At 43.3% G+C, this 14,638-nt stretch overlaps 1 protein-coding gene across 6 annotated transcripts in view; it reads left to right on the forward strand.

The window, feature by feature from the left end:
• MSN (moesin) overlaps nt 1-12,369 on the forward strand; it is a 67,197-nt gene extending 54,828 nt beyond the window's left edge. For all 6 annotated transcript variants that reach the window (XM_064669491.1, XM_064669488.1, XM_064669487.1 and 3 more), the window contains 11 exons: nt 1,775-1,870; nt 2,404-2,678; nt 3,132-3,215; nt 3,570-3,716; nt 4,191-4,287; nt 5,366-5,529; nt 5,962-6,092; nt 6,746-6,906; nt 7,422-7,514; nt 7,913-8,146; nt 9,153-12,369. In XM_064669491.1, the coding sequence (XP_064525561.1) occupies nt 1,775-1,870; nt 2,404-2,678; nt 3,132-3,215; nt 3,570-3,716; nt 4,191-4,287; nt 5,366-5,529; nt 5,962-6,092; nt 6,746-6,906; nt 7,422-7,514; nt 7,913-8,146; nt 9,153-9,317 (1,647 nt within the window). In that variant the 3' untranslated portion in view covers nt 9,318-12,369. The remainder of the gene's footprint in view (nt 1-1,774; nt 1,871-2,403; nt 2,679-3,131; nt 3,216-3,569; nt 3,717-4,190; nt 4,288-5,365; nt 5,530-5,961; nt 6,093-6,745; nt 6,907-7,421; nt 7,515-7,912; nt 8,147-9,152) is intronic.
• Nucleotides 12,370-14,638: the final 2,269 nt, after the last annotated feature.

Here is a 14,638-nt window from a genome sequence, read left to right on the forward strand (position 1 = left end):
GGCATAAGCTGCTGGCAAGTGGAAGGGAGGAAAGCAGACATATGCAGTGGAGCGAGGAACTTCCATCTCATTCATATTAATGCTGCCAAGAACAGAGCTATCCTTGGGCTCTAGGACAGTCTTTCTTCCCCTCCTTGTAGCACCTGCTTTCAATGTACACAGCAAATTCTGATTCTTCTCCAAAAGCCTCCTTAGCTGTGTGCATCCTGCTGTGCGATATGCGCGAGTGAAGGTTTATATGCCCCACGTTCCCTTGGGTCTGCAGGGGCTCTAGCCCAGCTCTCAAGTTCATGTTCAAGCAAGGACAGGCTGAAAAATTTCAGGGACCCCAGTGGGATGATGTACATAGACTACAAGACCTCGTGTAGGTTTTGTCTCTGTGTGTGCTACTAATGGCATGCCTGTGCTGAAAACTGCACGTGGTTTTCAGGCCTGAAGGGAACAAAGGCCCTAATACTGCTTTTGGAAGGCCAGAAGAAATGTCTGATCCAAGCTCTAAACAATCTAACTAGTGATGTGTTTGCGGGGAACCTACGTCCTTGATGTTGTATCTTGCCAAAGCTAGAGATCACATCAGAAGGGAACAGAGTGCATCCTTAGGATTCAAGAAGGAAGTAATTTAAAAGGAAGTAGGCATTTAGGGAGAATCACAAAACATGGGTTAGGGCAATACAAAATTATATCAACTGACCTGGCAGCTGGTTTTCACAGGGCAAGGCTCATTCCCTGCCTGTAGTTGTTAGCCCTTTTGAAAGGGGGAAGCTCTGAGCAAGCCTGAGTTGGATGGTGTGTAAAAACAGCTGACAGTGTCATACTTTAGGAACCATGCTGACCTAAAGACAGTTGTCTTCTCCCTTCTCCTTCCTTATCCAGTAATGGAGGTGACGAGTAAGTGTCTGGTTTGCTGGTTTGTGAACAACCCCTGGGTCTTCTGGAGGGATGTGGGGGAACTTCATTGTGTAGACTTGCTGCACCCTGTGGCACATCCCAGGCTTGCCAGGGCACAGAGGGTGGCCTTATGCCAGCGAACAGGCTTTGCAGAGAAACTTCCCTCTCCTTTTTACTGACAGTGGCACTGTACTGCAGTTGTCTTGCCCCACCATGAGGCCCTTGTCTCTTGTTACAGTACGTCTGTAAAGCCTTCTTAACTCTTATTTACATAGCACAGCTGGTGTGCTAAGGAAGTAACTACAGAGAGAGCTTACACAGCAGTGTAGTTAATGTCTGTTGTGGCTCTTAGTCCCAGCACAAGGGGTAGCGTATCAATTTACCCACTGCAGTTCCTCTTAGTGGTGCCTCTCAGTAAAGAGCTGCATGAAGGGCCTGTCCACAACTATCGGTAGAGTAGAATACAAATCTTAGAGTAGCACAGCCTAGCAGGGCGATTCATGACTTGCCCAGGAATAGTACCTTTGCGTGATAAGTGAGGGGTGTACCTGAAAATGGAGCTGTGCTCCTGATTCCTGACAATTATTCAACCTGTCAGAGCTATTGCATTGTTTTTTGGCTATATATGTTGGCTTGCAAATAGCTGAAGAAAATAATGTCTGAGCTCTTGTTTATAAATAGCAACAAGCCTTAAAGAGCTGAGGGAGAGGGCAGAATATGGTACACTTGAGCCCCCTCAGATGCCCAGTCACCTCTATGTACACTGCAGCAGGGGAGGCAGAAGGCCAGGGCACTGACTGTCTTTGTCTGAACTTACCTCTAACATGTCCTCAGCCATTGGTGAGATCAGTCTGACTGGGGCTCTTGCTAATTGTCTTTTTTCCAGGTTGTCAAGACAATTGGTCTGCGAGAGGTCTGGTTTTTTGGACTTCAATATCAAGACACCAAGGGCTTCTCAACATGGCTGAAATTGAACAAAAAGGTATGTTTGCTCCAAACTTTCACTTTTCCTTATTCACGTCTCTGGGAGTGCAGAGGCAAATTTAGTCTCTGTGCTTCTGTCAGGGTTCTGTTCTTGCCTATCTGTGCACCTGAAGTACTGTGAGATTAGTGAGTTGGTGTTGTGGTGTCCACATACCCCCTTCCCAAGGTGTACAGAGTCATGGTGCTTGACCTGGTCTTCCTGCATACGTAGTTCTGTTTGTTATCTGGCCAGATCTGTTATCCTTTCTGGTGACATGTGGATGTGGTGCTCACTGTGAGCATCTTAGTTGGAGAGAAACCTGGAAAGTAACTTACCTAGCACTGATCACAACTACTGGCCTGTTGTAATTCCTGTGGGGAGAAGTGATAAGGTTTTTAGCAGTAAGTAATTGAAAATCCTTACTTTTCTGCCCACTCACTGCTTCATTGGAAAGGAGAAATTTTTTTCTAGTGCATGCTTGTGTTCTTGTTTGTAAACCTGCTCCCCTTCACTTGGTATACAGGCTATAAAATCTGCTAACTCTGTTCCAGGTAACAGCGCAGGATGTACGCAAAGAAAGCCCCTTGCTTTTCAAATTCCGTGCTAAGTTCTACCCAGAAGATGTGGCAGAGGAGCTGATTCAGGACATCACACAGCGCCTTTTCTTCCTCCAAGTGAAGGAGGCAATTCTGAATGATGACATTTACTGTCCTCCAGAAACAGCCGTTCTTCTGGCTTCTTATGCCGTCCAGTCCAAATATGGAGACTTCAACAAAGAGGTGCACAAGTCTGGCTACCTTGCTAGTGACAAACTGCTCCCACAGAGGTAAGTGAACCTGAATAATCTTAGACCTTTTCTGTCTTAAAGGGTTTTTGGTTTTGTTTTTTTTTTTGAAGTGTAGGAGGTATTTTGATTGATTTGATGAAATATAGCCTGGTGCCTTTTTGAGGATTTAGATTAGTATATATTTAATTAGGAGCTTTAATCTTAAACATCCTATTGCTACTCTGAAAATCTAACCAGAAGTAGTGAGAGAAGCTCCAAAACAAAAAAATATGCTACAAGGAGAAGCACAACTGAATAAAACTTACCATTTGTCAGAAGTCTTAATATTGACCATTGTGTCTCTATCTAGCCCTGTAATAAAACTGTATTTGCTGGAATTTCTTTGGGGGGGAGCTGGGATGGAGTATTTAATGAAGCATTATTATAGAGTGATGTGACTGTGCATATATAAATGCAGTGCTTGGTCTTCAAAGTCCTATATACTTTTTCTAGGGTTTTGGAGCAGCACAAGCTTAACAAGGACCAGTGGGAGGAGAGGATCCAGGTGTGGCATGAGGAACATCGAGGAATGATTAGGTAACTGATGCAGTATGAAACTGCTGTATTGAAAGTAGTGTGAAATACGTTAGTGTGTAATGTATGAATGCGTACAAAAATCTGTGGCTTGCTTCAGGCTGAGTTAGCATTCTTTAGGTTATTTTGCTCAGAATAACTAGGTTCATGTGCTTCTGCCCTTGCTGGTCCACATCAGCTGGCTGTTCTTAGTAAAGAAGACTGAGCTTGCAGAGTTTGTAATTATTTACTAGGGTGATGCTTAGAACCTTTGCCAGCTTGTTGCTTCTCCGTCCGTATAGGAAGATAGCACCTTCTTGCTCTAATGACTTACAGACTCTGGTATAAGAATATCTGCTTTCTTTTTACATTCTGCAGAGAAGATGCTGTCTTGGAGTACTTGAAAATTGCACAGGATCTGGAAATGTATGGTGTGAACTACTTCAGCATTAAGAACAAGAAGGGCTCTGAACTCTGGCTAGGTGTAGATGCTCTTGGACTAAACATTTATGAGCAGAATGATAGGTAATAAACTCCCTCTCTTCATCATTGCATTCAGCTCCTTTCTAATATAAAGGCATTCAAAATTAATTTCTTCTGGAATTCAAGTCTTTAAGTAAACTCCACAATTTCTGTATCATTCTTGGCTGTGCTTTTGACATTGACAGAATAATCCATAAAATATGCTGCTTTGGACCAACAAATACAAGAAATTGGCAAATCTTATCAAGCTAGTTTTACTTGTATTTCTAGTCTTTCTGCCATAGATGCATTCTCCAGTTCTGTTTTCCATTTAAAAACCCAAAAAAGCAGGATTGAAAAACTGCTTCTTATATTTGTAGTTTGTCTGCATGACTAATTTTGTTTGCTGATTTCAGTTAACATAAGAGCACTGAAATATGAGAGCAGATTTGGTAGAATTTTGAGGTTTATATTTTAAATCGAGAATTTTGAATGACTTCAGGCTCACTTATTTCTTTTTACTTCCCATTTCTGCAGGCTAACACCGAAAATTGGATTCCCTTGGAGTGAGATCCGAAATATCTCATTCAATGACAAGAAATTTGTTATCAAGCCTATTGACAAGAAAGCACCAGTAAGAAGCAACATTCAAATTAAACTTTCAGCATCTTGGCTGAATGATCTCTATTTTGATTTTCATCAATAGTGTCAATGCTGATGTAAGCAGGGAAATCTGATCAGGGCAGTATGCACAGAATGGGTATAGTGACAGTAATGTGATAGTTGTGACTTGTTTCTGGCTAGGAGGGTGGACATTTATTCAGTATAAGCTTAAACTGTTAAAAGTCAGTGGTAGGGAGAACCTCTTTGCTTAGGGTTTCTGATTCTTCTAGGGCTGTTCAGATTCTCTGATAATACAGTTAGGTATCTGAGGCACCTCTGTTAATGGTGAATGCTTCTGTTGCAGCCTGTTGGCTTTGGTAGTATGTGGGATGGTCTTTTGCAGGTTTGCACTTACTTGAAGCAGAAGCTTTAGGTCATTTTGTGTATGGTGAGTTTCTTTTCCTTGCAAATTTATATTGAATGTAAATGCTTTCATCTTGAAGGCCTAATAATTTCCTGTGCTAGTCAATACCTTCTGCTCTCCGTGGTATTCTTGTTGCATTGCTGATTGGAAGCATTTCCCTGATGCCATTGCTCCTTTTTAATAGAATGAAGTTATTCATCCATTGGTCATAACGTTTAATACCTTTTCTGGCATAAGACAAGATGTTATACTTGATGTGGCTGGCCAGGCATTGAATAACTAAGTTGACAGAGAGGTGGGAGAAGCTGCAGTCTCAGTGTGCCTGGTGAACCAGCCCTGCTGGTGTTTGTAGTGGAACGGTGATGCTGTTGCTGTGTGCTTGGCACTAGGGGTGTGTCACAGTGAAACCCAGCACACTGGAATGACACATTGGGTGCTTCTGCCCTGTGTGCGTTTGTCAGTTTGAAATCCCTTCCTGAAAGAAAAGTGTCTAACTGGCACCACCAATTCTACAATTAGACAATAAGACAATTCTGCAATTAGACAATTATTCTTAGCAATTAGACATTGTTAAGAAAAGCTGCCTAGCAATTCTGGAAGGCTTGGGGTTTTGGAGCATATTGCATCCACAGAGGATTCTTAGACTGAAAGAACAGGTCTAATGCTGCCTTTTTCTTGTCCCAAGGACTTTGTATTCTATGCCCCTCGGTTACGGATTAACAAACGAATCTTGGCCCTTTGCATGGGGAACCACGAACTCTACATGCGCAGACGTAAACCAGACACCATTGAGGTGCAGCAGATGAAAGCACAGGCTCGAGAAGAGAAACATCAGAAACAGATGGAGAGGTTGGTAGAGTTCTGAGTAACCTGGACTTGATCAATCACTGCACAAGTAGCATCATGTGCTAGATAAATGGCTGGCAATGCCTTAATTTGCTTGAACCAAAAATAGAACAGATTGATTTCTGCTTCAGTAAATCTAATGAGTTGAAGGTAATGGCACTCATCACAAATGTGACTCATCATTACTTTCTTGGAGTTAAAGATTTGTCTGCCCATTTGATGGGACTAATACATATTTTGATATATGGAGATTTCCTTTATAACACTGCTGTTATGAACTTGCTGTTGAGATGAATGCCAGCAGAGCTTTATATTTTTGCACGAACTCATCATCTGAGTACTGTAATGCACATCTCTTGTGTGCTCATGGCTTTACTAGGAAGTGCTCCAATCTAGGTGATAGTTTGAAATTACATTGTGACCTCCTCCCAATAGAGCCCTGCTGGAGAATGAGAAGAAGAAGAGGGAGTTGGCAGAAAAGGAGAAGGAGAAGATTGAACGTGAGAAGGAGGAGCTAATGGAGAGACTCAAGCAAATTGAGGAGCAAACCAAGAAAGCTCAGCAAGGTAATGTGAAATCTTCCAATATTTCCTTAGATGCATAGTCCGAGTAAGAAGGGTTCAAATAGTAAAGCTGTGAGCATCTCTGAGCCGTGTGTCTCTCCAGTATTGTATGCTAACTGGTGTTAGGGCCCTGGTTTAGCCTCCTGAATTGAAGGTAAGCCCTCTGTATGCAGTTGCTGAGAAAGGATTTGCATTAAAGAAATAGATGGCAGCCAAGATGGCTCTCTCTGGTAGAGGGAGTACCTTGCTGTTGTTCCTGTGCAGGCTAGAAGCTTTATCCCAGGATATCTGTAGAGGAAGGAGTCAAAAAGTGTAGCAGGGATCACACCAGACAGTACTGTGGTGATTACTGTCTAATTGCTTGGCCAGAGTTACTGTGGTGTTGCCCAAGTGAAATGCTTTTCCACCCATAAGAATGTAATTTTGGGATGAGTGCTTCCACACAAATCAATTGGGTTTGGAACAGGCCTGGCTCTTAGTCTTCCAGCTCCAGTTACAATGTGAAAGAGAGGAAAGGGGACAGTTGCTCGCATCTCTCCTTTACCTGTTCCTCTGAAGGAAAACTCTTGTCCAGCAGGTAGGCATGAGGGTGTTTTCCTCTTCTCCTGCCATCCTTTACTTGATCTGTCTTGCAATGTGCTCCCCTATTCTTTCAGAACTGGAAGAACAGACCCGCAGAGCTATGGAGCTGGAACAGGAGAGAAAACGAGCTCTAGAGGAAGCAGAGAAACTGGCTAAAGAACGCAGAGAAGCAGAAGAGGCAAAGGAGGCCCTATTGAAAGCATCCCATGATCAACAAAAGACCCAGGAACAGCTGGTAAGTCAGCGAGCTAAAAATCCAGTAGGGAAAAGAGTGAAAGGGGAGGCGTCCAAGCTCTTGACGCAAACCAGGCTATGAATATAGTGAGGAAGCACTGTATTCATAGGTTCTTTAATTTTTAGCCTCAAGCAGATGGTCATATGTGTAAATACAAGTGTATTTGTACAGTAGATTTGTAGTGCCTTTTGCCCCTTTTTTTTATGTGATGGTATGAGTGTAGAGCTTTCCCTGGTTTGGATTCAAAGAATTGACTTCTGCAACTCTGCTTGGAGGAGAAGGAAAGAATCCAACCCAACAACCAAGAAAACCCCAACCCACAATGAAATGCGAAAGTTTTTTTGGCTTCCTTTCCTCTTGCATCATGGAGATATTGGTGGAATTGAAGTTAACAGGAAGGCTTTCTTCTTATTGGAAAAATGTTAGATATAGTGGTTCGATTCAGGACTTAAATGAAATGCTTCATTTAGCAAGTACTTTGGGTTTTGTTCTCACTAAAAGCCTTTCTTCTGCAGGCTGCTGAGATGGCAGAACTCACAGCTAGGATCACACAGCTGGAGCTGGCCAGGCAGAAGAAAGAGAGTGAGGCCCAGGAGTGGCAGCAGAAGGTAAAGCAGAGTCTGAGCAAATGGGAGTACTTTTTGTGGAATTGCTCTTCATTCTGGGTCGTGATCTAAACTACTACACTGAACATTTGCATACTTGAGGCCGTTGTAAATCCCAGCTTTGGTTTTCTTGGTGGAATGGGTGACTTACTCTAACTCTATATAGCAATATTATGACTAATTAGGCCTGTAGCTCATTTTCTATTTATTGTAACCATTCTTTGAATCTCTGAAGTGTTACCCAGCAAAAACTTTTCCAAATTATGATGGCTGAGTAGTTTTGGAATATATGCCTTCTGAGGTGCAAGGTTTCCTGTAACAACACTGAGTGACGCTTCTGTGAAAGATCTCCGGCACTCAGGAGTATACTGACTGACTCACTGTGGCATGCCCTACTGCAGGCACAGATGGTGCAGGAGGACCTAGAGAAGACCAAAGAGGAGTTGAAGACTGCCATGAGCACCCCTCATGTCACTGAACCCATGCACTCTGAGAATGAGCACGATGATGAGCAGGATGAGAACGCAGCAGAGGCCAGTGCTGAGTTGCGGTCAGAGGCCACCATCAAGGACCGCAGTGAGGAGGAGCGCACCACTGAAGCAGAGAAGAATGAGCGGGTCCAGAAACACTTGAAGGTAAAAAGTTGGCAGCAGAGAGTATGTGTGTCTGGGTGCTGCTTCTTTTTTTCTCACCACTAACAGCAGCTGGGAGGTATTACTGTTACTTAAAAAATGAAGGGAGAAGTGGGGAAGAGAGGATTGTGATCTTGCCAGGATAGCTGCGTAACTACTGAGTAGAGAGGCAGATCTTGTCTCCTGGCACTTGACTGCCATTTCACTGGAACTAGTGAAGTATTTTTGAAACAGTGCCAACAAGCAGCATCTGTCAGGCATAGTGTGCTTTGTGTGAGTATTGCCAGCCATCTGACAGCTGCTCCTAGCCTTGGCTGCAATGAATCAAAGAACTTGGTCTGGTTCCTATCAAGAAGCTGTCTCTAGCTCTTGTGTGGGTTGCATTGCAAAACCCTGGGAGTAGGCCCCTAGAGCTCAGCATGGAGAGAGCAGTACTGCACCATCTTTCTGTAAGGAACTCCAGTGTTCTGGTGTTGAATTCCAAGCATTTTGTTTGCTGCCTGACTTGCATCATGCTTTGCTTGTTCTGCATCTTGCTGTGGTGGTTACACAGACACTTTATCTTCTACAGCAAATTTCTTTTCTGGTAGAAAGCTAGTAATTTCTCAGATTCTGCAAGATGTTCCTGTTGTCTTTAGGGATCTCTCCACTTGACTGTTCTTCTAAAGTACATACATTGGAGACAATCTTTCTTACTGTGCTCAAAGATAAGTAGGGTGACATTGCCTGATGTTTTCTACCTTAAAATGTTAGGGAGAAATATTAACAGCTTGCACAAAATAACAGAACTGTTCAGGTTAGAGGGGCCTTCAAACGATCATCTAGTCCCACTTCCTTGCTCGAGCCAAGTCAGCTAGAGCAGGTGGCCCAGAACTGAATACATGTGGCTTGTCTGTTTCCCGTCTCTGTTGGTAACTGAATCTTTAGGGGGATCAGATGAAAGCTGCTTGTCCAGCTTTGAGTCTCCAGCTTGTGTAACCTGTTGCTATCTGTGTCCCCTTCTCCTAAGGCTCTCTCCTCGGAGCTGGCAAATGCTCGAGATGAAACCAAGAAGACGGCAAATGACATGATCCATGCTGAGAACATGCGTCTGGGCCGAGACAAGTACAAGACCCTCCGTCAGATTCGTCAGGGTAACACCAAGCAGCGCATTGATGAGTTCGAGTCCATGTAAACTCTCCCCTGCACCTGCTGCCCTGCACTCTCTTCTCTCTTTCCCATCCTCTCCCATCATTCGCTCATAATTGTGCTATGCTGGAACCACTACAGAAGAGTGACCATGGTCTTATTTATCAAGTTTTGGGCAAATGCTGGAGTTAAGCAACAGAAGAAAGAGTAGTATTTACATCTTCCTGGGGTGGCTTGGGAAAGCAAACATGTATTGGAGCTAATCTGAAATTGTTTGGCTTGGGGTAGTCTCACTGTGTTGGGTTTGGTGTTGCTCACTGAGGTGGCTGTGTTGCTGTCCTCTCCCCTGGTGGGGGGAGGCCAGCAGATACTTGTGCTGCATTACGTACAGTCAAGAGCTGATAGTCTGACACTGCCTTCCTACTAACCTGCACAAGCTTTAGGATTAATCTTAGTAGCCAGGATCTGAATTTCTGACTTAATGCAGGGTCTGAATCATGTAGTTGAGAAGGGGAGACTGGAGGTTAGGAAGAATGGTTGTAGGTAAAATATGGACTTTCTTTCTAAAAGACCAAAGCTTTTGTCCTACAAATATAAGCAGACCAAACAGATTCTGTGGTGTTCCTGCTGGTATTACCTTTTGTTGCTTAATGATGGAATTTTGAATTTCCTAATTATGAGGAGGCCTTTGGAATATTTCCACTGATGCATTGTGGTTTGGAGCCTCAAATTCGCTGCTTTTTGTCTCTGGTAAATGGCTTTGTTCACCATCATTTGTCTGACTTGAATGTAACCAGTGAGGCAGAGATAGCTGAAGTACATAACCTTCCTTTTTGGTTTTGCCAATGAAAACCTGAAGTGGGAGGTAGAAATGTAAAAGACTAAAAATTCCTTTAGCAGTATTTTCCCTTGCTGAACCAATACCTTTCTAGTTATGTGAACATGATTTCAGGGTTTTCCATAAGAGGCCTTTTTAGCACATAGTCATTGGTGCCTTATGACTGTGTATAGATCTACTGTAGCTCAGATGTCTTTAGTTTAAACTAGATGCAATCATAAAAAGTGATCAGCAGCTGGGGACCAAAAACTACTCTTGTATGTGGGTCATGTACAGGACTGCATCTGTCTTCCTGGCTTCAAGCAGCGTTTGAGGGGAGAGGATCCTGAGACACTTGCCGAATTGCTGCCTTAATCCTCACTAGCATTCTGCCAGATCTGTGGCTCAAGTGCTTCTCCTTCCCCAGAAGGATGCTTTGCCCTTTTGTAGCTTTGAGAACAGAGGGCTCTGTCTCTTAGAAATGGGGCACAAGTGGTTGCGAGACTGGTCCTGAGAGCCACTTGTGCCAGTTATTATCATAACTATCATGTCTGTCATCCAAGCTGTCCATCCTGTAGCTACCCAGAATCCTCCCTACTATTTATGGGGAGGAAATAGCCACGTGTGCTCAGGGCTGAATTGGATTTTTGCCTTGATCCTTGCTAAAAGCAACTGTTAACCTTCAGGAGAGGCCTCTAAAAATGGATTCCACCTAAAGTGAAGTCCTCCTTTGCTTTGCCTTGCTTGGATTAGCCTGTCCCTATAGGAAGTCACCAGGTTAGCCTGTGATTTATTTTCTTGCCCAGCATGATCCCAAATCTTGTGACTTGCTCAGTTTTGTGGATTCTCCCTTTTTATGATGTCACTGCTAATGGTGACAGAAGGGAAACATCTGAAAGCTGAAACATTTTCAGCTCCCTGCTGTATGGGAAAGGGTAAAGGGGGACTGTGCCAAAAAAGAAATGTTCATGATAGTGTTAACAAACTGCAGTATTTACCCAGGAATTCCTTGGGTTGCTGGAAACAACCTCACCAGTGCTGTATTTTATTTTTCGGAAGCAATGCAAGTCTGTGTGGAGATCCATACAAACACCAACTAACCTCTATTGGAAGCAACACGCTAAGCTATGCTCCTAAACATCCACATGTGTCATGTGGGAGCTCCCTGCTCTCCCCCGGACACAGCATGCTTTTGGAGGGGCACATGGCATGGCAAGCTTTTTGTTGGCCGAGAACACATCCCTCAGTACTTTGAAAGTCCCAAATGAACAATTGCAGTTAAATTGTCAGACCCGATTGGTGTATTTCTGTTCTGAAGGTGATTGGCACTCACTCTGCGTGAGTCTCATTACTGGGGAACGGACAATTTTTACACTTCTGTTTTGGTGCTTAAAAGCTGGTTCTCAGCACTTCTGCTCTGTCCATGGTGACTATTGATGTATTTGGGGGAGAAAAGCCTTTATTACATTTTAACAATTTCCTAACAAGCTGATGTATGGTGCCTGGAATATGTGTTCAAATAATAAACCAGTAAACCTTTTCTGCTTTGATGGGTCACACAACACTGCTGAGCTCATGTATTATGATGTTGGCATGACTTCTGTTAATAGGGTTTTTTAAACGTTCTAATTCCACACGGTCCAATATAGGAATAGAACGGCTTGTGCCAGTGACTCCACCTAACTCTTTGTAGTTGTTTCAGCCCTGCCTTCTTCTTAACCAGTATTATATTCCAGTGGTATCTAATGATATTTGATTTCAATACTTCTAGCTATGCACAATTAGAAAATATTAGTCAAGGGATGGAGGATATGTTTATGGTCCTCCTTCCCGTGGAAATGTATACTGTATTGTAAAGAAATGATATTTTGCAAGAAAACTAATGTAAGAAGCTTTCAGTATTACAGTGGGATTTGTAGACACATTTTTTTATTTGTTAGAATACAGTGAATAGTTCTTCTTCCTCTCCACGTTCCAGTTTAATTGGATATCTACTCCTTTTGGGGGTGGGGGGAGGGAAGTACTTTATCAAATGTTTGCTTGGCTTGTTTTTTCTTGTTTTATTTTTTGTTGCTGTAAATTATGTTGGAAGTTTTTGACCAATTTATTTCTGGATTATAATAAAACATCAATTCCTTAAGGTTGTGGAGTAATTCATGAGTCTATGTGCTTATCTGCAGAGAGAACCTTGATATTAAGGCATTTTCTTTCCTGTTTGGAGGAGTTGTTAAAATCTATACCTTGTTCTTCCTGAAGTGCCAATAAAGTTCAGAGAAATTCAGCAGATTGTGTCTGGCTGGTTACTGAAGGCTTGTTTTGAGCCTAGTGCTGTGTCTCCCAGCTGAGCAGGTCTACCCTGTGGTGCTCAGAGATCAGCCTGGTAGCTCCCTCGCAAATAAGGAGCTTTTACGTGCACCCTGAAAAGCAACTGCTTGAATAACAGCTCTTTCACCCCCCAGTCCCTCTAAGCAGTCTGACTGGAGCCAGTACTGGAGTTCACATTTCTTTGTGGAGACACTGAGTATAAATGTTCAACATCCAAATGGATGGGTTGGATGGAGGGGAAAGAGCTGCTGTTGGTGAGTGCCCGCTGTGCCAAATGTGCATCCACCACCAGGTCAGTGTGGAGAGGGTGGCTGGGCCTTGGTGCTGCTGCTTGCTCCAACACTGTGAGGTCTGTCGTGCCATCACCCTGGACTGGGCATTTCAGCACACTTTGCTTTGCAGCTGCCTTGCTGTGGCTGTCCCTCCCTGTGTTCCCACTGTCTCGGGGCAGACTCTGGCAATGGCAGAGCAAGGCTGCTGCCACCATTCTGCTGATGACCTGTGTGGGCTTTATTTGCAGATGCTTTCTTTGTGATTGTGAAGAGCAGCTTCACAGAACCTCTGCCTCACGGTTGCTGTACTGCAGGATAAGGTGGAGATTTCATTGGAACGTGTTAATGCTCAGAGATCTGGTGCTGGGGGAGAAACCTGAACTTGTCTATAAACAAAACATGAAGTGTAGAGCAATAGAGGCTTCTGTGATCCCCACTGGGCATGACTTGGATCCAATTTTAATAGACGAGGGGGTTTTTTTGTTCCTTCCAGGATTCAGAAAACCTGAACACGGGAGGAATTGCATGTCTTCTTCAATGCTACTGCAGCCTTCAGGTGAGGGTTGCACTAGTCTGTAAAGGTTAATCTCACAAGTGGGGTTAATGCTGTTTCTCTTGCCCTTGCTTCTCAATGGACAGTACCGTAGAGAACTTAAGAGGCTTAGTAATTCTCCCTTTAGGTGTATCTGTATTCAGTTTGTCTTTGAAGAAATGGAAGTGCAAAGCATTAAAGGCTGAAGGCTGCTTCTCTACAGGACCATGTTCTTAAAAAAAATCCAAACCACCCTATTCTTCTGGTCTGCTGTAAGGCATTTTGTAGTTTAGAAAATGGAAGTTTGTATTTAACCTTTAGTTTGTGTGGACAGCTTTTGTTGGATTTGCTGGTCTGTCTGATGTATTTCAGATCCAGTTTAGGCTATACCTACATATGTTGGTGACCAGCTGCTTTTGTCTGTAGGACAGGGGTAGACTAGAGCATAAAAGGCTCTCAGAAGAGCGGGGGACCAAAAACACTTTTTGCAGTCTGTGCAGTGTTGCTTTATTAAACAGTGTGATTTACTAACAACTCTAAAGAAAAGCCAAAGTGTAACATTTTTATTGAGATCAATCTGTTTGGTGGACTAATCCACTTGGCCTAAGATGCACTGACTCTGAGTAGGACACAGTGACTGTAGAAATTAGACTGATTGTTTCTTCCTTCTCTTGTTTGTTCTTTCAAAGGCAGGGAATTGCAAGGGTGTGGTCTCCAAATTCTGATTTATTTTGATGCAGACAAGTCCTGCAGGGACTTCTCCAGGTAGATGAGAAACTTATTGGTTGTTTGTTCAGGCTAACATGTTTGGAGGGAAGCACGAGCATTTTTCCAGCATCCAAAGCTTGATAATGCAATGTACAGGGTAAGGTATGATAATTGTAGGCAGTTGTATGGCAGCTGCTTGAATATCTACAAAGGCTGACTGTCTCCAATGAGAAAGTGTAGAACACCTGAGGTATGGCTTTTTTGCCCTGTACAGTCAATGTGACTGTTCTGTTCCATGCCAGCTTTGCAGCTATACATAACTCAATCTTTGCCATACAGCCTAAATATCTTATACCAGGGTATTATCAGAGCATGTGACAACTGACAGAGAGCAGTATAATTATTCTGCCACTGATGTCAACCTGTAACTGCTGTGTAGCCATAGGCAAGTTGATGCCACATGTGATGTTAATGTCTCACTTGCAGAAAAATAGTTTATCTGTAAGAAAAATGCCCCAAATATTCTACTTCAGGTTGGATGAGGCCCTGAGCAACCTGATCTAGTGAGTGGCATCCCTGCCTGATACCTGGGGATTGGAACCAGATGATCTTTAAGGTCACTTCCAACCCAAGGCATTCCATGAAAAAGTATCTGACCCTCAATGCATGAAATGTTAGGCTGAGGGTGGCTTTTGTCTTGCAGGTTTGCAGCT

Source organism: Pseudopipra pipra, chromosome 13 (assembly GCF_036250125.1).
Source record: "Pseudopipra pipra isolate bDixPip1 chromosome 13, bDixPip1.hap1, whole genome shotgun sequence".
Lineage (NCBI taxonomy): Eukaryota > Metazoa > Chordata > Aves > Passeriformes > Pipridae > Pseudopipra > Pseudopipra pipra.